Genomic DNA, 23575 nt, shown 5'->3' on the forward strand with positions numbered 1-23575 from the left:
TGTGTGCCTCCTGCCTTCCCCTTGTACAGAGTTCACACTCTGCTTTTTAAAGAATATTCTGAGTCAGCGTCTTTGAAGCTTTTCTAGTAAAAGCTACATTTTGTCAACCTTTCCATTGTAACACTTAAAGGTTGAATTTTGTGTTCTTAATTTTTAATCAGTGTAGTCATCGCACAGACATTTGTAGCCTGTCTATCTACTGTATATAAATGTCTTTCTATGTGTGTTTTGTTCTATCGTTGTAATTTTAGTCACAAAATGAGTCTTGATTCATATGAAGATAGATAACTTTATTAATCTCCATAAGTGAAAGTAGGTTTGATCACTAATATACAGAGAAAAACTAAATAGAAAAAAACAAGTCAGTCAGGTCACAACCAAACACATATTTAAACCTGCACTGCCAAACTTTTACATAGAAATGAATGTCTGTTACATTCAAGCCCTTGCCAAATGAGTTCGCACAATTCTGATTAATCTTATCACCGCCAAGTAAATCTCACTGTATTTCAAAGTATACAGAGTTTTTAAATCTCATATCGGGTGCAACATTCACACACTGCAGTTTGGCTGTTAATCGTGCGGCTCTTCTAGACTTTCCAAATGTTATCAGACCGAATGGATCAAATTCTGATGGTGAAATGCGTCATTTTGCAGCCGTAACAATAGGCCAATATGTGCTGGCCGTCAGGCTTACTGGGACAGATCCCGGTGGGCTGTCAAAAAATATGATTTTGGGCTGGTGGACCATCAAAACATATCCGTTGTTACTGGCCCTCTCTGTGTGTGTGCTACATGCCTGTGTCAGGCCGGCCGATTCAGACCAAATCAGGCTTTGTGTCTCATTGTTGCAGGGTTGAGCAGAGGTGTGGGCATGTTTATTTGTGCTCTAGAACGTAACCGCTATGACTCAATCAGAAAATAACGTTTTGTTGATCTGATTCCCCGGCTTTTTCGCTACCACTGCTTCCTCTCTTCATTCACTCTCTAGTTTGCTCCACCAGTCAGGAAGTCGACAGAAAAGTCTTAACTTTACTTTAACGTTATCAAACAAAGAGAAATGTCCTCCCCTCATCCTAGTAACGTCTTTGTACTCAGGCAATCACAGCCGAGCGCCCCCCTTTACTCTCACTGCCAGAAGGTGGAGATAAAAGTCCCACACTCCAGCTTTAAGACATAATAACAACACCATATTGACACTAACATACAACCATTTATTGTGTTTTCTTCTCCCCAGTACGGAGTACGCCATCCACAAGCTGCGTCAGGAGGGCAACGAGGAGGGCACGTACATCCTGCGCTGGAGCTGCACTGACTACCAGTACATCATCATCACTGTGGTCTGCAGTGAGGTAGTGTGGACTAGTATGGCCTTGTTGCACCTTGTTTAGCAGTTAATTCTTGTTATGTGGACTCAACAAATCTCTTGAAAAGTAAAGTCACACTGCTGGAATATGCCCATTTTCTTTGTTAGAGGAGTACAAACAAAAATAAATATCACCACTGCTCACTGGGATAGCTTAAAGAATGCTAACTGTCATCTCACTACTAAGTGAATTTGACTTCGTAAGTATAAACTGAAAATTCACTCTATTTAATATAGCTGAAGCGAAACATTATTTCATTAACTGAAATGAACCCAAAATGGATAAGATAGTGCAGTTGTTGAGGATCTACAATATAAAGACAAAACAAAAAGAAATAGACGAAACACTCCCTCGTTCCAACTGTTAATGCTGGTCAAGCTTTATAAACCGAAACCAAAACCACACCCATCTTTGTCGTTATGTCTGTTAAATTTCTGCAGGCCTCCGTCCTTGTCCTCAAAGTGTCACATCAGAAAACAAGTCCTACAAACAGTTTTCAGTGTTGTGCGGCTATAGTAAAAGACCATAGGAATTAATTCTGTATTTTTAAGACAGGTAATGACCGGCATCCCTGTGATGCACTAGAAAGGGTTCATGTAGGTAATCAGAGGACATGACACGCACACGCAGAGAGCAAGCGGCCAAATATTGTCAGTTTATTCTATATTGGGTTACAGGATGCTTAGATTATGACAGGTCACTATAGTGCATGGCTGCATTATGAGTCAGCATGTGAGGAAACACCTACATACAGAAACACACCCACACACATAAGAATTCATAGTTATATTTAACACTCACAAAGCTGACCCTCTGAGTTTTATTGTAGGCGAATGGCCACTGTTTACATACAAGATCTAAATAAATGTATGATTAACCAGTAATAGTAGTGACACATTTCTATGGTCTTTGTATGTCTGTAGAGCTTCAACAGACAAGAAACAGTTTTTAAGACATGAACATAAAATAGAGTCTGAAGATGGTTTGTTTGTTGATTTTTATAGCATAACGCACTCAACTCTCAGTCAAAAGAGCCGGGTGCTGAATCCTTAAAAACATTGTAGTTGAATAAAAAAGGGAATCAGGACAGAACACCTAGTAAACTCATTTTAATTTGAATTGCCACACGTACGCTGTTTGTTGATTTTAAAATATTGAAATTAACTTGATCTCAGTATACATCTACTCTTTTCCTTGCATTTGCGTTCTTTACAACTCTTCCTTATGTCATGTGATGCTCTGTTCTCTCATCTTTTCTCTCCTAAACTTAAATAGTTCTCTTCACCTCTGTTGCACCTTTGATCTCTCCTTTTATACTCATATTCCTCATACCCTTCTCCCCTCCTGTATGTTAGTTTTTTTCCTTATCCCATGATTTTAAACTCTTCTGTTACTCTTGTTTTCCATCTAGATTGACCTCAGGGATTCTCGTTCTGGGCGACAATATAAAAACTTCCAGATTGAAGTTTCCCCTGATGGGTTCCGGCTGTACGGCACAGATACTCTGCGCCTCACTCTCAGGGAGCTGCTGGAGCACTTGGAGGGCCAGAGCCTTCGCGCTGACAATCTCCAGTTCCAGCTGCTCCGCTGCTGCCCTCCACAGCCTAGAGGTAAGCAGTAATAATAGTATTAATAAGTAATACCCAAGTGCAAAATATTACAAAGTCACTAATCTACACAAGAAAACAATTTACAGTACAGATATTACAGGATACTGCAGAGCAACAGGAAGATTGAGATTGATATGGAAGATTAGTTTGGTTTGTCAGCTTTGGTCAGCGGCATGTCAAAATAATTTAAAGCTATTTAAAGTTCTTTTGGTAAAAGGCATCCTGAAAAATGCTATAGATGTAATAAGAGCCACCAGAGTTTTTTTAAATGTGCAAAAAAGAGTCTTTGAAACTATACCTTACATTAGTAAGGTATAGTGACTCCTCATGAGTCTACACATGCTAAACAACACTGATTACCTTTCTGTCATGATGCCTCTACTCTGTATTGAGACCGCAGCAGCGACCGTAGCACGTCATTAATCAAATTCCCTCAATGCACATTAAACGCCCCGCTGCCAGATATGTCTTTGTGTATTCTGATAGTTGTAAAAAATAACATGTTCTTAGCAACCATTATTACCTTACTGTTTTCATTCGTCAGGTCATGGCTAAGGATTACTTGATACTTTGATTCCAAGGTCTTTGTCGTAAGAAGCACCAATAAATGCTTAAAAATACAGCAGTCTAGTCTTCTAGTCTCCCAGTGTTCACGATTTTAAAAGATACCGGATAAATGCTGAAAATCTTGCACTGCATCCTCAGTCCATACCTTGTGCAAGTACAGCACCTTACGATGCACTACTTTGTGCAGTGCCATATTTCAGCTGGGTGTGGTAACAAGTGCAACAGACCACACCTGACTGTGATGTTGGGTGGGGTCAGAAGTGCAACAGACATGAACCTTTCAACCTATAGAGGTCAGAGAAGCAATGCTTTCCCTCCATGCAAGATTTAGTGTGGCGTTACTTTTTGTGTGTCTGTGTGTGTGTGTGTGTGTGTGTGTGTGTGTGTGTGTGTGTGTGTGTCAGTGTCAGTGTCAGTGTCAGTGTCAGTGTCAGTGTCAGTGTGTGTGTGTTTGTAACTCTCACTAACTGAGGGTGAGTGAAGCAGTGCTGGCATGAACGTGCGTCTTTGTGTGTCTGTATGCGTCTGTGTGCGTCTGTGTGTGTCTGTGTATGTGTGTGTGTGTGTATCTGTGTGAAATGGTGTCAGGGAGGAAGAGAGTTGTAAATGTGGGTTTCCGGAGCCAAACTAGCACTCTTGTGTTTACTTCACTCAGGGAAAGGTGGAGCAAAGTGTGCATGTTTGCTTGGATGTGCTAACCTGTTTATGTTTGTTTGGGTTGTGTGGTGCTGATTAATATCACAATGCATGACTGTTTTGTGTTTAGAGTTATATCAGCTTTAGAGGAAGATAACAACAGACTGTAGTGCTGTGTTGTTGTCCCTTTTAGAAGTATTAATCATGTTATGCCCACATCCCCAGAATACGATTTGTAATTTGTACTATATGCATGATTTTTAACGATTTTTAACATAATATAAAGTAAGTTTGTAGTAGTAGATGGATGAAAGAAGGGCTGCATAGTTTGAGAATGGACATATGTGTACCTGTACACCTGTTGGAAATAACTCGGGTTTAAACTTAAATAAGGACTTGGAATTAGGCTATGCAGTCTTGGAGTAAATGATAAAGGTTTGTTGTGGTTTATGTTGAGGGGGTAAAGGAGTGGGTGCAGTGTAATAGGTAATATTCAGTGGGAGGTGTGGGTGCATCTCGAGTTTGGGGTTTGCATGAAAACACAGAATGCATGTTACAGAACAAGTGCTCTTAACTCTCTTTCGACGGTGTATGTGGGCTGATGCTGATGGAGTGCAGATACTTTTTTTTTTTTTTCTTCAACCACAATGTGCTGGTTTTGTCACAACATCAGACACCCACAGACACACACGCACGTATAGTATGGTAACAGGCACAAAGACATCTTCACTTTACCCTCCCACACACAGCTCTATATGTTCAAAAAATAAACTGAATCAGTATGGTAACCCGACCTGAATATCTTTTCACATCATTGCCACATTGACGTAATTGTTAAGAGCTTATTTACCGCATATAAACAGTTTTGCTCCAATGCTGAATACCATCGCGTATATCCAATATATGGCATATATTGTCTTTACATTTATAGCATACTTTGGTGCTGTAACACTTTTATATAACACTCATTGTGAGCTTTATTCCTGCTTTTATTGTTTTAAGAGTTTGTTGTTGTCATGTGAATGCAGTGCAGACTCTTCACATCAGTCTAAACTTGAATTCAAGGACAATACAAGCAGACATCACTGTGAGGGTTAACCTAACACAAACAATTGTCAAGTCTATGCAAGTAGATTTTATCACAGAGAAGTCATTTAAATATATTTGAAAAACAAGTCATGGTCTTTTAATGTGTGTGTGTGTGTGTGTGTGTGTGTTTGTGTTGCAGAGGTTTCTAACCTGCTGGTGGTAACTAAAGATAGAGCACCAGTCCCTCAGACATCCATGCAGGAGAGCCAGCTCAGCTTCCATCGCATTCTGAAGGAGGAAATTGAACAGGTACGCCTTCTTATCTTCACATCTGCCTCCCACGATGTGATGGTAACGCAGTTTTTATAATGCACTTGTAGGTTGTCTGTAGGTTTTTAATAGGACTCCTAAATTAAATAATGAAAATGCAAGTTTATATAATATATTAACAAGTTTTAAAATATTATAGAGGTTTTGTTTTGTTTTGTTTTTTTACCTTACAGTTATAGCTTCCAGTGTGCTGCATGTATAAATGTAAATGAGGTGGACCAAATATTAAAAATCCCTTTGATATAATGCAGTCAATACAAGACCATTACACAGTACCAGAGTTTAAATGGCACAAACAACCAGTAGTGTCATTGCGTTTGCATTGACTTGATGTTTTGTTTTTTGTACAATATTTTGTACTCTCTCTTCCTCATTTATGTATTGTTCTTCACAGTTGAGCTCAACACCCAAAACAATGAATTTCATCTTTTTTCATATAATGCTCATTCATAATGTGTAAGAGATAAATGTCTCCTTGAATATGCAGACACTCGTGTCATTGGTTAGGGCACATTATCTTGACTTACTGCGTATCTCCTATCGAGCATTACATATTTGCATTTTGCATGAGCTGTCTGTGAACTTATTTTTGTCTATCCAGAAGTACTCTTTTCATTTTGAAAAAAGGGTACACAGTCAGAGGTTGCCAAGGTGGAATAAACAAACTTTAACCAAGATTCTGCCTCTGCACAGAAGTTTTCTTCCACAGTAATTTCAGAATCTTCACAGTTTTGTTGAACTGGAAACTTTAAAAAAAAAAATCTTCAGTTTGGCTACAGAATCTCTGTTCTTGTTGTAGCCGTAGTTCGGATTCTGGATGTAACTATTTTATGTAACGCTCTGTTTTCTCATCTCCTTGCTGTGTACCAGGAGGAGCATCTCGGCCGTGGTACAAGGACTAACATCTACTCGGGCACACTGAGAGTAAAGAGTGAGGAGGAGGAGGATGCAGGCTACTCATCCTTCCAGGAAGTCAAGGTGGTCCTGAAAGTGCTGGGCTCTGGACACAGAGACATTTCCCTGGTGAGACGCTATACATCCTTGAAAACCTTTACTAATGAAGACTCTGATGACCTCCAGTCTTTAACCTCAAACTATATGTAAAGCTAATACTTATTAGCAGCAAGCTATGAGATCATAAAAGTGGAATATGTGGTGTGAAAGTTCTGTGATGTACCTTTATATTTAATCATCTTTGTCATTCTGTTGGCAGGCCTTCTTTGAAACAGCAAGTATGATGCGGCAAGTGTCCCATAAACACATAGTGCTGCTCTATGGAGTGTGTGTCCGCCAGCAGGAGAGTAAGTGCACATTAAGAACTGGCATGCATGTGCATGTATTAGTGTGAGAGGCTGTGTCTCACCTCTCTTGACACTCGTCTCTTTGTGTTTGTGTGGAACAGATATCATGGTGGAGGAGTTTGTTCAACTAGGACCACTGGATCTGTTTATGAGGAGACAGCAGAGCCCACTCAGCACACCATGGAAGTTCCAGGTGGCCAAGCAGCTGGCCTCAGCTCTTAGCTACTTGGTGAGAAAAGAAAACACACACACACACACACACATACACAGCAAATTGAAGCAAGTTAGTGCACTAATGGGATTACCGGCTAGATCTTAGATCCATTTCAGCATGATCTTAAAATATGCCCTTTTGGTTTTAGAATTAATATATTTGTTGTATTTTGTGTATGTGTTTTTGCTGTGTGTGTGTTTGTAGGAGGACAAAAAGCTGGTCCATGGCTTTGTGTGTGCTAAGAACATTCTGCTGGCCAGGGACGGACTGGGCACTGATGAAGGAGGGCCCTTCATCAAGCTCAGCGACCCAGGAATACCAATCACAGTACTCACCAGAGAGGGTGCGTACAAAGTACAGACAGACCTACATACACACACACACACATTCTCTCTCTCTCTCTCTCTCTCTCTCTCTCCCTCTCTCTCTCTCAAGTCTGTCTTAAAATAACAGTCAGGTGTCCAACTGAACATTGAAACAGGTTTTTCTTGCCATGATTGTTCCTCCTGTTCATACTAACCTTCAGAAGATCCTTTCATCTTTCACTCACAATGTAAGTGAATGGGCCAAAATCCACAAGCCTCCTTCTGTGCAAAAATGTATTTAAAAGTTTATCTGAAGCTTCAGTCTTTCAGTGTTACAGTCTTTTTAGTGACAAAGTCCCTCTTGTTGTTACTATACTTTCACTGCAGCTCAACACTTTCTGAGGAAACATGCTAAAAAAGACTAACTGAGGCAGATATCCTCTTGATATGACTAACTAAGTCTGCTGAAGCCTCATATAAGCTTAAACCTTTAAATGCATTTTTGGACAAAATGACTGTGTGGAAACACTGTGGATTTTGGCCCCCATCACTTACATTGAAAGTGCATTTGAAGGGGATCTTTAAAAAGGCCTGTGTGAACCGGATGAATGGTTACAGTGAGGAAAATCTCTTTCTCTCATATGGACACATGACTGTTGTCTCAAGAGACATGAAAAATTGTGAGCCTATTCTTTAAGATTACAAAAAGTGAAACTAAATGGTTACAAAATAGCTACCATGGAAAATTTTCGCAATAACTTCCTCTTTCTTTTTTATCCAGTTAGCTGTAAATGAAAGTAAAACAACAATGAGCACACATTAAGTTAAGCTAAAATAATTTGGTGTGCCAGGTAGAGACTTGATCCAATGAGTCTGATGATTGGCCACATCAAACAAATTTTGAAATATGCTCCTCGCTCATCTCCTAACACTTTTAAATGTCAAGTAGTAGGCTGTTATTGCTATTTCTTTGCACTGCCATGACTAAGTTGGAGTTTTGCTTTTGTCTTGTAAGAGGAAGAATTTTCACTCACATCATCTTTATAAGAAAAACAAAAAAATAATGTTTCCGATCAGAGGTTGTCAGTAATAGGAATCATATTTGTCATATAATCAATACACATTTCCATCTCAGACCGTAATTTGGTTTGTGAAAGCTGGATCTGGGTTCAGGGAAGACGGCACAACAAGGACATTTCTCGGATTACACAGTTCCCCTCAAATAGCCGCCTCATGTTTCTGCTGGTCTATCAGAGCTAGAAGTTGTGTGACGTAACAGTGTGGCTGTACAGATGGATCAGCAAACAATGGGACAGACTGGAAATGTTTACGTGCAAATGTTGATCGCCGCAAACCTTTGGGAATGCTCCTCCCTCTTTCTTTGTTCCCAGAACTCTTTAACATTTCTTCTTCTGTCTCCATCACTTTCCCGATCAACCGCTATTCCAGTTACACACTGATGTCCTTGTACATAGATTTGATTGAACACATAGTGGATACAGTGCCGAGAAACCCATTGGGAACGCTCTTCCCTTCTTCCCAGCAATCTCTAATCTTTTTTTTTCTTAAATCCTCAAATCCATTCTTCACTTTCTCGCTTTCTTTGTTTTTGCTTTCATTATTTCTTTCTTTCCATACACTCCCCTCCACCCCCCACTTCTCCCCTGCGTCACTCCTCCTGCTCTTTTCACCTCCAGTCAGTCATCCTGTGCTCCAGTCTGAGTTGCATGCACTTATTAACACACACCCCTCATCCGATGTTATGGATTTGTAGAGCGAAAAACGCCAACTGTGGAGGTCAGCCGCTCAGTTATCCCGTCTTCCAGTCAAAGTAATATATGTCAGCCAGCCGATGCCAAGGCTTTTGGATCCAGCGGAGAAAACATTTTAGTCTGGCAGCTACCCATCCCGTCAGCCTGTCAGAGCTGTACTGCACTTTGCTGTCGGTTCCTGGTAGTCGGAGCGTGGTGAGCACATACTGCCCTGGTCCCTGAGGTCACCCGACAGTTGCTTCCAAGAAATGTTGTTTATCATTATGTTTTAGCTTTGAGTTTTGTCAAAGTGATCACATCGATCTCATTTTTACTAATCAAAAACAACACATTTAATTAGCTCAATTCACTTTTGCTTGATCAGAGATATCAGTAGTGAATTATAAATATAGTCAGTTAACTCAGTTTTATTTATGTTGCCCAAAATCACAAATTTTCCTCAAAATTTTTCCCATTACCCTCTATCCTTATACCCTCAATTTGAATAAGCAAAAAGGTATAATCCGCCTCTGTTGCCCCACCTGAGGTTTCTTCTTTTTTCCCCTTAAAGGGTTTTTCCTTATCCGAAACGAGAATGTCATATCCTGTACAGATTATAAAGCTTTTTGAGGCAAAGTTGAGATATGTAATTTTGATCTATATAAATAAAATTGACTTGACTTGAAATGGAGAAACATCAGGGAGAGCAACAGAGGGAAACCTTCTCGCAGCACGGACAGATATGCAATACATGTTGTATATGCAGAGTACAAAAATAAAAATAGTTAAAATCACAACATGGAATGATAATATCAGATGAGTAAAGTGCAAACATAAAAGATTATAGATCAGAGAAGATGTCAAGTAACTTCCAAGTTCTGCCAAATCTGATAGGACCTGGACTACAAAACCTCCTCTGTGGATAGGAACGTGCATGTTACAGCCTGATGAGGACAGAGCCTCTGTGCTGTGAATTATGGCTACACCTCGGTTTCATATATTCAGATATATACATTGTTTTCCGTGTGTAAAGGAGGTCAGTGAGTACACGCTCTCTCTGCTTGTGAAAAGGTTAAGTCAGTATTTCACACACTGTAGTTTTGGGGAAGACTTTTCCTGTTTCACATCTTAAAGGGCAGGGTTTATTTTGTCTTCACTTCTGCGCTGTCAAACATCACTACAGCTTAGAACACCTTATTTTCTAACCCATGTATTACACACAGCTCCCAAAATTGTTTTTTTTGTTTTACAAAGACATCATGGGACTGTAACAAATCTGTACTTTATTGATCTTAAGTTGACTCTGTTTGCCTCTGCAGAGTGTGTGCATCGTATCCCGTGGATCGCTCCGGAGTGTGTGAAGAGTGTGTCTTCCCTGAGCATTGCAGCTGACAAGTGGGGCTTTGGTACCACCCTGTGGGAGATCTGCTATGATGGAGAGGTCCCTCTCAAAGAGAAGAAACTCACAGAGGTAGGGGGCCCACACAAGCACAACAGTGACGACGAGTGTTAATATAATCGTCCCTACAGTTAAACCAATACGCTCCGATGGCTGTTCCTCACTTTCCCTCCTTTCCTGTATTTTTGTCTTCGCTCCTCTTTCACCACCTCTCACATGATCACATTACCTCTGTTTACATTCACCTTCACCTCCTCATCCATATGTGTGTCTCTTTATCTTTGTGTCGAGCAGAAGGAGAGGTTTTATGAGACAGAGTGCCAGCTGGCCACCCCAGACTGCAGAGAGCTGGCTGAACTGATGACCCACTGCATGAACTACGACCCCAAGAAGAGGCCCTTCTTCAGGGCTATTGTCAGAGACATAGACATGCTAGAGGAGAAAAGTATGTGTGACATGTTTATCCAATATAAGTGTTGTCATATTATCGGGTGGGATGCACATATGAAGTAAAACCAGGGGCAACATTTTGTGTCTGCAGTTCAAGGAGTTTTATTGTCATGGTGTCAAGCTTGTGTACCTTTTGGAAAAATACAGAAAATTAGGCCAGAGAGATACAGTTGAAAATCATTGCAGACTGCCCCTGAGTGTAAACTGCAGAGCAGGCTAAAAGCAGGTACAGGTTCAAAAATTGAAGGCAGTTGTTTACAGTTGGAATATGATCTGATTGTTTTGCATGTTTGATATCTCACCTAGCAGCAGGCTAGTAAGCGGTGCAAAGAGAGAGAGAGTTGTTTACTCAACTCAGATGTTCATGAGGAAGTTCACTGGGTGCATTATCACTGATCTGCCCCTCAGCTGGGCCCCATGGCAACATAGTAGACTCTGCTCTTCCACCTGCTGGCCAGAGTTAGATGCTACAGTCAGTTTTACTGACACTTAAGCTGTTGATCTTCTGGTATTAAAATCCCAAGACAGCTACAAAATCACCTGAACTAGAAGATCTACTATATATTTACTTGCTTGTTTGAAGATTAGATTTAAACCACTGTTGAGGTAAATTAAGCTTTTTTTAAATAACTGATAATAAATTGTGATATATGAGTTTTGCTTGAATAATGAATTGTTCTACTAATAGTAGCCATTTGTGTAGAAAACAGTGCAATGCAAAGAGTTGCATAACCACAGAAAATTCTGGTGAAAACTTTGACACTGTCAACCACAATAGACTTCCTATGACGCAAGTGTGCATGCTGTATGTTGAAGAAAAATGACTTACTTCATCTGTTGAATACATGTGTTTCTTTTCCCATCTCTCAGACCCATCAATCAAACCCCAACCAACACCAGAGGTGGACCCAACAGTGTTTGAAAAGAGATTTCTGAAGAAGATCAGGGACCTGGGAGAGGTAAACTGTTCCTGCTTGTTTAGCTTTGTTTGCTTCATACATTAAAATGAGCTGAAGAGATTTCTTAACATGCAGTGGACAATATAATCCACAGACCAAAGATTAAGCGAGATCAGATCCAGAACTGCAGGAATTGACTCAATAATAAGAAACAATTAGTACCACACAGGAAGTAGGACTGGAACTCTTTTGTTCATGAGTCTTGAAATGATTTTACATTTTTCTCCCATGATCTTCATGTAGGGACACTTTGGTAAGGTGGAGCTGTGTCGCTATGATCCTCGGGGAGATAAAACAGGCGAGCTGGTGGCAGTCAAGTCACTGAAGCCCGAGAACCGAGAAGAGCAGAGCAACAACCTCTCCACTGAGATTGACATCCTGAAGGCACTCTACCATGAAAACATTGTCAAATACAAGGGCATCTGCCAGGAGGAAGGTAAGATGGATGGAGTACTGTATATACACCAAAATACACACAAACAATAACAAATTAATGTTCATATAAATCGAGCAGTGGATGGAATATTTTATCATCCAGGTGGTTGTATATTAAAGAACTTAGTGTCCATCTCTAACTGCATTTGTGTGTAAATCTGTTTGCAGGTGGTCAGGCTATTAAGCTGATCATGGAGTACCTTCCACTGGGCAGTTTGAAGGAGTATCTGCCCAGAAACAAAAGCAAGATCAGCCTCAGCACCCTGCTCAGCTATTCTATCCAGATATGCCAGGTAACACAGTTTGTTTTCACAGGGCAAGCTGCTACCGGCAGACCTTTCTGCACCTTCCACTTTTCCTCTCTTTGCAGTGAAATGCCAAACATCATGATATAGCATACACAGGAGGAGCACTATGTAGCTAAAAAAGATGGTCATTTTAACACCCAAGCTCAACCTGTTTTGAAACACTTAAAGGCTTCCTGTTTAAATTCTGGTGGTGAACTGCAGTCTGAAACAGAAGTCATGTGATTGTCACATTGATTAATAGAGACATGAACAGACTAAATTTAAGAACATCTTCAAATGTTTTTGTTGCTGGTTGTTTCCTGTAAACTGTATGTATGTATGAATGTAAAACTCACCTCAGAGCAAAAGAGTTACCTCTTTGTGTTCAGGTTAATTTGGCCAACCTGCTCATTTAAAAAATAAAATTTAATGATGAGAAGGTGCCAACAATAAAAAAATAAATCAATAAAACACAGTGCAGGATCAGAATTCATACTGAACCAGCATGGATGGCAGTGTTTTAATTAATAGATGATGTATTGGGTATGTATCTTCAAGTCATTGGACCACATTACTCTGAAGGCACTGAATAGTGACTCTGTTTTGTTTTTGTTTTTTTAGGGAATGGAGTATCTAGGATCCCGAAATTACATCCACAGGGACCTGGCTGCCCGAAACGTGCTCGTGGAGAACGAGAGGACAGTGAAGATCGGAGATTTCGGCCTCACCAAGAGCATCAAGGACAACGAAGGCTATTACACCGTTAAAGACGACCACGACAGCCCTGTTTTCTGGTGAGTCGAGAGGACAGAAGGATGCAACTTTAGACTGTAACAGCTGAGGTCGTATTATTAAAAGAGAGAGTTTGTGAAGGAAGGAGATGACACTAAATGAAATATGAGGGATGAGAGAGGACTTGACTGTAGACGGACAGTACGTGAATTAAACAGTGTGTGTAGGAGAATTATGGGAAAATGGAGATCCATTAAAGCAGTGAAAAGATTTAATTACAGCATCATTTTCATCCAACAGGTACTAAATTAAATTTCTTTTGGCAATACATTAACTCTGGTGTCAGCTGACATTTATAATTAAACGGACTAAGTTCCATTGAGAATTTGGCAATGAACAGAGAAGGAAGGCGAGAAAGGAGTAGAGTAGTTACTGTAGTACAGTAGTAGTCACTGGCTCATTGTTAAAGTAACTAACATGGTGATGCATCAATAATAATGATCCAACACTGACAGCAAACATTCTGCATGATGAGTACTTTTACTTTTGGTACTTTTAAGTACATTTTATTGCTTTTGTTTTAGTATTTTTACAGTGTTGTATTTTTACTTTTACTTTAAATTATCTAGGTACTTTCCCTTCCAAGGGGCATTGAAATTATAGCTTCCATAGTTTGCAATAATGTATAAAAAACAAAGCAATTGCAGTATATTTAAGTAGTAATTCACTGTATGTGATATAAACACCTGCAACAGGTACATGCACGGTCACATACTTACTTACTTATTTCAGTTTGGACAAGAATTCATGCTCTTTGCCTTCTGTGTGTGTCTCTCAGGTATGCTCCAGAGTGCCTGACCCTTTGTAAGTTCTACCTTGCATCAGATGTTTGGTCCTTCGGTGTGACGATGTACGAACTGATCACCTACTGCGAGTCCTCCAAGAGCCCGATGACGGTCAGTATTCATGCAGCTCTCCCTTTATTTGCTTCTCCTCTTCTCTCTCATACACAGGCATTTAGAAAATACTTCTTGAAAAAGTCGTATTGTATATTTTTAGAAGCCCACAGACTTGGACAATGATTATATACACATAATACATGTTTTACCAGTCTTGCAGAAATAAAGAGCAGAATTTTTCACTTAAATTACACACACATACACACACAGTCAAACACACAGTCTTTTACATGACAGATGGTGTCTGTATTTGGCCAGAGCAGCGGATGACAGAATCCAGCAGGAGCTGTTCCCTAACTGCAGCCCGTGCCATTGCTAAGAGCTCAGTTTATCAAGAAGATCTTTTATTTACATTCTGCTTTTAACTGACACTCTTATCTAGATCGACCTGTCGCTATGACTGCAAGGCAAATAGGGGTGACGACTAGAGCCGGGCAAAGCGGGTCAGCAGAATATCCAGATTTGTTGAGCTCAGCGAACGACTCTTGAATCTAATCTCTTATCTGATCTTTCATCTTTTTTATTAGCGAGGATCAAAGGAAAACATACTGTAGGTAGCAGCCTCTCATTTTTAGATGACCTGAGCTTAATATGTTATAATTAATATTAAACTTTTTACTTGTAAGTTCAGTTTAACTCAATTCACTTTAGTGACCACACACCTAATCTAGTGGAGTTGTTTGAAGGCTTTGGCTTGTATTTTTCTCATTGTAAACAAATCTCTTGCAAAATCAAACCAACAATGAACTCATCCTACTTACAAGTATTGTGTGTGTATCCAAAGCCTGATATATCTTATTCCTCTGTGTCGTAGACATCTGTTGTTGTACAAAAACTAAAGAAATCACATCAGTGAGCCACACTTCTGCACTGAGTCACATGTTCCTTTGCTACCAGCGATCATGTTTCAGTGATCAGTAGCTGTAGAGTAGTTCCGTGTAAGACAGATGCCACTGCACGCAGTTCGGTTTACTGTGCTTTGCTAGCTTGTTGTGCTACATATCACAACCTCTTGACTTCCTTGTACATTGAAAGGAACTTACAAAGTCAAGAGGTTGTGATATGTAGCACAACAAGTTAGGGAAGCTCTGTAAATGGATCTGTGTTTCCATGCATGAACGTTACACCTGCTCTACACGGAACTACTCTCCTGAGACTGAAAATGTGATTGCTCTTATTAATCTTTGGTGCCATTTCTAAACAAACTAAACATGACCAAACCCTTTTGGGGAGAAGGAACATGTCACTCACTTATTGATATGTTCTTAATAGTTTTTAGACAACACAAGTCTAGATCACAGAGGAATATGATATATCAGGCTTTGGATGCAGCACAATACTTGTAAGTAAGATCAGTTCATTGTTGGGTTGACGACAAGAGAAATATAGAAGATTGCCAGCTTTATCATTAAAAGTATTCAAGTAAGGATTCAAAAGGATTCTGATATGAATTCCACTAAAATGCTATTGAACCCCATCCCTGATAAGGACTTGGTAGAGTTAATGTTAAAAGGAACACCTGTTAAATATGTCTGAGGCTTAAGATGATAAAATGATTACAACTGGACCACAAATGTTTTAGATTTCTCTTGTTCCTCTAAAGGCAGTCGCCATAATGTTAATATTCCTTGCAGTCTTCTTTTTGTTTAGTCCCGTTTTCCCTGGAGTTGTCTAAATAAAAACAGGGCCAATTTTCAATAGTGAGTCAGTGTTGTGACCTGTTCTTTTTCTCTCCCACACAGCTGTTCCTTGGTATGATCGGTCGAACCCACGGTCAGATGACTGTCATCCGACTGGTGAAGGTGCTGGCAGATGGGAAGAGGTTGCCACGTCCTGATGGCTGTCCTGAGCCTGTAAGAAACTGTCTTCTCATTGCCATCAGAACATGATACAACACAGTAATGGACCAGTAAAACTAGGATTCAGAAAAGGATCAGTTCACTCAAATAACAAAAAAACATGTTCTCAGTTACTTCTAGTTACTACTACTGGTCTCTAGACATTCAGTAGTTTTGTTTTTATGTGAAGATTTCTGTTACCACCTCAATACAATCAAAGCAGACAGAATTTAGTTTGTCACTCAATTATAACATCTCTTTTCAGGATCAGTGTCCGTCATTGTAAATATGTTCTAGTTGAAAATACTTTCCACAGTATGAAAGCTGAAGAAAATAAAGTGAAGATTATTGTGGATTATCTCCGCTGTGCTTAAACAAGGAGCACGAAAACCTCTCACTGGATGGTCAGAACACTTAAATAGAACAGAGCCGTCCTTAACGTTAAGGGTCCCCTGTGGTTTTCCTGCTGTTACAAGACAAAATGTCTGCTGTGAAAAAGGTCTTTTAAGGCCACAATGTCACTTCTTTCAAACCCTGAATGACACAAGTGTCTCTAAGTAACTCAGCTTCAATTTCAGTTATTAATCCCAATTTATCTTATTTTATCCCAATTTCTTTTATCAAAATCTGTCATCCTGATGATTTCAGGGAAGTGCACATGAAATTATCTCAGTAATATTGGCAATTTGTGAGTGTTTTTACAGTATGAGTACATTTTTCTTGAAGTACACTTTAAAAGTAGGGATGCTGGCACTTGTATTGATGTTATTAAACAGATCAGGTATTTTCCAGATGTGACTGCTCCACATTAAAATACAGTTTCTTTGTTGACATCGTTATAAAATGTAGTGCATTCAGTTACATTCATTCAGGCCACAGTAATCTCTGGCATCACGCTACCTTAAATAAAAATAATGCCAATGACTTCCACTGACTTGGACATACAGTAACTTATCGCACTTAAGGAGAAGAACTTAATAGCAGCAACAATTCATACCTGCAGATGTAAACATGTTGATGCTGCTGCAAGTTTAACACTAGTTGCACCTGCAGGCATGAAGTGTTACAGCTGTGGTTTCTGTTGTTTTTTTGTTTTTTTTATAGCTACTGTTAATTTGTGTCCCTGTTTTTGAGATTTCACACTCTGTTTACCATCTGTTCCCTAAAATAAAAAGACTAATTGGATTCATGTCTGGCAGGTGTATGAGCTGATGCGGAAATGCTGGGAGCACAACAACGAGAGGAGAATCACCTTTAAGCGTCTGATCGAGGACCTGACCAACCTGCAGCGACAGCTCCAACCACAAAACGACCTCTAACCCTCCAGCTGTTCGAGGCTCTGGGAGTGAAGTTGCGTGCGGGCCTGGGACCAACCACAGATGGCAAATCTGATCCCAGATCAGCTTTTGCAGCTTCATTTTACTGAGAGACAGTCCTCACACAAAGCCATGCTCCTTCATATTTACATATAAACCTTCCACCATGGCATGGCAACCATGGCATAGAAATCTATAGTCCTAATCTCTTTAGTCTACCATATTTTTAACATTTTTATTTGTTGTTGCTTTCATATTTGGCATTTTATTGTTTCCTAATTTGAGTATTTTGGATGAAATCAGTAAATCCTGTCAAATCTCTTAGCCTTAGTTTGTGTTAAATGTGACCTTATATCTTACAAAAGGACTTCCAAGTGTATCCATCTGACTGATTGTGAGAAACATCAAACTCGCATGGATTCATCACGCATAATGTGCTTCGAAGGCCTTATATTTCACAAGGACTTTTGATTGATATCGCTGTCGCAGAAGGAAGCTTAAAAGAAGGAACTGTTAAATGCTCACTTCCACAAAGTTGAACGCTTGTGTGCCGATCTTGGACGGAAAGTCTTTGTGACAGAAAACACCAAGTGGACCACTGGGAAATCCTTGTTTAAGAAGTGCAAGGATGGATAGAGGAGAAGATAGTGAAGATGTGGTTTTCAGCATTTTGTGCCACTGCTGTTTGTTTCAGAGACTCCTGTTTGGGAGAAAACCACCGGACTGATGTGCATTTTTCTGACTTGGGAGCCATGTAGTGATCTGTGATGGAGAAATTTTTTTGTTAATGATGTGCAAATGAGAATTGTCATTAAATTAGAGCCAACAATCAGTCAGCAATGTTCTTCCACTGCATTGTTGACATTGTTTAAATCTGTTATAAATGCCTGCCTTTTCTCTAAGTGACAAAGTAGATGCAACACAAAGCGGCGCTCGGCTCGTTTAACCCTGCATTTGCACATCAACAGAAAATCTGTTTTGTTTTGTTCTTTTTCTTTTACGAGTTTTTGGCTCTCTAATAATGTTTCATCTTTCAAAGAGGCATCATTGTCTTCAAATCACTAGGAATGGATCACATCTTTTTCAAAAAGAATTTAAAGAAAAAAAAAAAATCATATTTTGCACTGTGTACAAAGGAAAATCTGACTTATATAAGGTCCTGTGTTTGTTTGAGGTGGGTCAGTTTTTACTCTGTGATTGCGTGTTTGGTTAAAAAAAAAAGACTTTTTAAAAGGGGCCTATATTGTCTGTCTTTAAACAGATATTGTTTAACATGTAAGTTGAGGAGTGAGAGATTAGAGGAAGTAACAGTGAGCGACACCTGAGGGCAGTATAGTAACTTCATTTATCCTCTCTACAGTTCTGTAGCCTTACACTTTAGTTCAGGTTTATGAGAGCCACAAATACTTCACATGTCTGTATACTAAACATTATATTGCAAGAGAAAGAACCAATTGCCATTGTTGCAGGATTGTATATGAAAGGACTTTGGATGGTATGCAGGGTTTGAAGTGATTTCGCCACTGAATACTCACATGGCATTTTTATGTTTGTTTTTCAGTTAAACTCTTCAAAATATATTTCTTTTACAGACCTATTCCTAATTATGTTTGTTGTATTTTATCTGTAACATTGTCTTTTTAACTCTCCACTATGCTAGAACATTTCTAAAAGTATATTTTATCTATATATCTATATATATATATATAGATATATATATATATATATAAATGTGAGTTATGTTTTGAGCAGAGGGTTTTTTCTGTTTTAAATCTATCAGTAAACATGAGCCATGTAACCCTGAAATCTTCTTCAGTCGCATATTATCATGACTTTGGAAATGGTCAGTTCTACTCTCAACACACAACACTGGTCGAGGCAGTAAGGAACCCACTTAGAGCTCGGTTCTGCTGGAAGTTTCTTCCTGTTAAAAGGGAGTTTTTCCTTGCAGCGCTTGCTCGTGTGGGAATGTTGGGTATCTGTAAATTAAAGCGTATGGTCTTGACCTGCTCTATATGAAATCATGAGATAACTTTTGTTGTGATTGGGCACTATATAAATAAAATTGACTTGACTTACTCAATGTAACTGTATGGTTTTTACTGTGAATGATGACAGGAAGTTTAAAATAAAAAAAAAAAGGACTGTGAAAAGACGACAAACTTGCGCTTCAGTCCACATTTTATTTAGGAATGTAAAAGACAATTCCTTCTGCTCAAAATAACAGGAAAGAAATATATATTTTCAGAAAATAAGATGAAAGTATGACTTATGGAAAGTAGAAGTATCCATAAATACACAATGAAAAAATAAATAAAATTAATGTTTGTTGTCTTCTGTCTGTGTCAGTCCAAATTCAGAATTATTAACTACTGAGAACAGTTTGTTTTATATATTACAGTTGTAAGTAGGCATGCTAAAATTGCTCTAGAAATACCTTATTCACAGTCAAACAATATCAATGTCAGTGTGATATAAAATTTTGTAAAATCTACAGTATATTTCAGGTCAGGAAAAAAAAAAAATCCACATACTTTAAAAGCAAAGTGTTTACAAAGCAATAAGCACAGCAAATCTAAATTTATCTACAGCCATTAAAATGTTCCAGAAAATCAGAAAGACTTCGGTATTGCAAAGCTTTGTGATTACCACATACGCCCACACAGTCATTCACTATTGCAAGTCCAGTCTCACCACTGACCTCGTGTAATATGCAAGATACAAACTGGTACAATGGCGACACACTGAAGCTCAGAGGAGGCTCCATTTCCACAACAACAGAAAAAATCCGGATTCAAACCTGAAGTGATTCAGCCGTGTTTGTGTTCTTCAAAAACAAACAAAACAAAACCATCACGACTGCACAAAAGCTACAAATAAAATTTTCTGTTCCTATATAAATAAACTCTTTCTAAAAATCTAACCGACAGCAAGAAAAGATGACTACATTTTCATGTCAAGATTATAGTTTTCATTAACAACTGAATAATAAAAAATAAGCTTAGGCTGCATTTACACAGCGACAGAACTTATCCTGAACTCTCCGTGGTGCAACCAACTTGAGTTCAAGAATATCTTCAGCTTGTGTGTACATGCAGGCTTTGTGCTGTGTTAACTTTAGGGGAACCAGGCCCCATTGTGTACAATCGTCATGAGCATGTCACGTCTAGTTGGTGGCACAGAGAGGCACAGAAAATAACAGATACAACCTTTCTCCATCGATCCAAGATTACACGACATTCCCCGATTAAAAATAGGGCGTGACATTCTACATAAGTAACTAACTACTGTGATACTGAATAAAAAAATGTTTTCTTCCCCAGTTATTGAACTATTTGTATTTTATACCATCATACTGACACTGTGGGAGGCAGGTTTAAATATATTGCAACATCAGTTAAATTCCAAAATGATACATCCATCAATTGAAAAAAAAAAGTGAAATCAAGGATTACAAAATGATTAATGGCACAAAATTGATGCTTTTAGTATCCACATATTAGGATGGTAGATAACTGAAGTAGTCCTTTGTTGAAGAAAAACACGACAATGGAGACTAGAGACGCTATTCAGATTCACTAAAGCTGATTATTACAGACACAGCATGACCAGTGAAACCAAACTAAGCTTGTATTTATCGAATAAATGGTTGGATGTTACAAGTTTGCCACAAGAAAAGACAAAAATCATTGATGTTGATGTGATGAAATGACAAAAAGTGTCAAGACTTTCATCACATGTATGACATTAGCTGTGACCCAAGTTAGAGGGATGCAGCCTGTGAAGGTATTTTCTTGTGAAGACTGAAGGGCTGGTGACTTTTTTTTGCTTCACAAGAATAAAAGCTGATTGTGCATTTAAGTGGCCCTTGTTAAGATGTAAAGTAGAAAATACCAATGGTAAGCTGAAGCCCCAACTTCACTTTGATATAGTGAACAAGTATGGGCAAGATTAATGGAATATACAGTACTGTGTAAAAGGTTTAAGCACTTTAGATGTTTAGATTGTTATCCGTTATGCAGGGAGGCATCTCTTCGGTCCCACATTTATTCTGCAGCATGACAACGACCCCAAACATCCAGCCAGAGTCACAAAGAACTATCTTCAGCAACAAGGAGAACAAGGAGTCCTGCAACAGATGGTATGGCCCCCACAGAGCCCTGATCTCAACATCAAAGAGTCAGTCTGGGATTATATGAAGAGACAGAAGCAACTGAGATGCCTAAATCCACAGAGGAACTGTGGCAACTTCTCCAAGATGCAGGAACAACCGACCTGCCAAGTACCTTGAAAAACTGTGTTCCAAGTGTACCGGGGAGAGCTGGTGCTAAAGCCTGTTGATTTGATTTAGGTTTCTTCTGTTTACTGAACTTTGTCTTTGCCTTAAAGCCTTTGCACAGTACTGTATATCTGGATTTAGATCTTAGAGTTCTATATCAATATGTTAATATCTCTGCAGGTACACCCTAAAAATAAGACACCCACGCAGAGGAAGACAGGAGTGATGTACGACATCACATGCAACAACCGCTACACCGCTTGGTGAAACGGCGAGGACCCGAGCCGAGAGACTGAACACCAGAAACAGGCAACATCAGCTGTCTGTGAACATCAGACCAACACAGGTCACAGCATCACCAGCGAAGGGGTCAAAGGTCGATGTTGACCAGGAGTCAGAAAGATCAAGGTAGCCATTCACATCGCATCCAACGCCAAAGACCATCCTTGAACAGAGACAGGGATTAAGCAGTCTATAAATAAAATGTATTATTATTAACCTTACATCCCCATACAACCAAGCAACTAATCAAACACCATCCGCTGAGGAAGACTGCGAGATGTGACTGAAAGCTTTGGGAAACCCCAAGTAGGTGGATTTTGTGATAAGAATTTTTAGTCATCGTATCTTTGTAACGTCTGTTTATTAATATTCTTCCCCATACAGAGAACATATCTGAGCTACTGACAACATATGAGAGTAAGCCTGAGTTATTTACATCCTGTAGCAGCTTATTCGTTGGCCTTCTTCGTGTGATGTATCTGATACGAGGACACAGCTAACGTTCAATCACTAACTAAACCACTGATTACTGTTAACAGCTGGTCGGCGGGTGTTATGGCCACATCATCAATACATTTTGAGGATAAGTCTGGTGATTATCTATGTTTTCACAACTTAAAAAAAGACCAAAACCAACAATTAATTGACCCTACTAACAAGTGTTGTCTATGAAGCAAAGCCTATAGCTTTTTCCTCTTTATGTCGGATGTCTATGTTAAACATGATCAAACTTCCAAAACTTGAGGTGGACGTATGTAAAATGCTCCCTGAAAGTCAAAAACCAGGGCTTCAGCCTGCTCTAGGCGCTTAGTTTGCAAAGTTACTTCTACTTCTCCTCCAATTCAGTCAGATTGTATAGCCAGAGGGGCTGCATAAAGGGCCAATATACGATAAATAAGGAGTTTTATGGACTGTAAATAGACCTGGAAATGGGCATGAGACCCTTTCCCCTTTCAATATTCACAAGTGCACCAAATCCACAGATGAAAACAGCCCACAACAAATGCTACTATTTACTCCTGTTTGAGTAACATTTGCTTTAAAAAAACTAAAAATGAAACTACATATTTGTGGCTCATTTTTTAAAGATTTATGTCTTCAGTAGGAACCAGTGGGCTTGGAGCTGAAAGCCATAGACAGGATAGAGCCGAACACATTGATTGTTTTGGTCTTTTCATTGGATTTGTTGACAAAAAACACAAATATACAATATCACCAGCTTTATCCTTTAAATGTGATTGGGATTGTGGGTTTACTGGGATTGTTTCGCACAAAGCCACACTTGCACAAGCAATGAATGACAGGTCCGGAGGCTCGATGCCAACTGTGACCTTATTTGAGCGTCTACAATTAGACTGCTGTCAGATATCTGTTCAGCAGGAGAGGTGATGATGTTTGTCAGTTGGCCTGTGGTAAAAAAATGCACACTGTGATTATTTCCTCTCGTTGATATCAAAGAAGCTGGACGATTTACTCCACGAGACAGAAACTAATAAGCACGAAAACATGAGCTTAATTATGTATCTATA

The 23575-nt window shown here is 39.2% G+C and overlaps 1 protein-coding gene across 1 annotated transcript in view; it reads left to right on the forward strand.

The window, feature by feature from the left end:
* Positions 1–19812, forward strand: part of jak1 (Janus kinase 1) — a 41765-nt gene extending 21953 nt beyond the window's left edge. The window contains exons 10-25 of the mRNA XM_042416092.1: positions 1238–1352; positions 2779–2977; positions 5409–5518; positions 6410–6562; positions 6753–6840; positions 6942–7069; positions 7259–7397; positions 10430–10581; positions 10804–10954; positions 11830–11918; positions 12162–12354; positions 12522–12646; positions 13262–13434; positions 14211–14328; positions 16074–16184; positions 17369–19812. Coding sequence (XP_042272026.1) covers positions 1238–1352; positions 2779–2977; positions 5409–5518; positions 6410–6562; positions 6753–6840; positions 6942–7069; positions 7259–7397; positions 10430–10581; positions 10804–10954; positions 11830–11918; positions 12162–12354; positions 12522–12646; positions 13262–13434; positions 14211–14328; positions 16074–16184; positions 17369–17488 — 2164 coding nt within the window. The 3' untranslated portion in view covers positions 17489–19812. The remainder of the gene's footprint in view (positions 1–1237; positions 1353–2778; positions 2978–5408; positions 5519–6409; positions 6563–6752; positions 6841–6941; positions 7070–7258; positions 7398–10429; positions 10582–10803; positions 10955–11829; positions 11919–12161; positions 12355–12521; positions 12647–13261; positions 13435–14210; positions 14329–16073; positions 16185–17368) is intronic.
* The last annotated feature ends 3763 nt before the right edge of the window (positions 19813–23575 follow it).

Source organism: Thunnus maccoyii, chromosome 7 (genome assembly GCF_910596095.1).
Source record: "Thunnus maccoyii chromosome 7, fThuMac1.1, whole genome shotgun sequence".
Taxonomy (NCBI): domain Eukaryota; kingdom Metazoa; phylum Chordata; class Actinopteri; order Scombriformes; family Scombridae; genus Thunnus; species Thunnus maccoyii.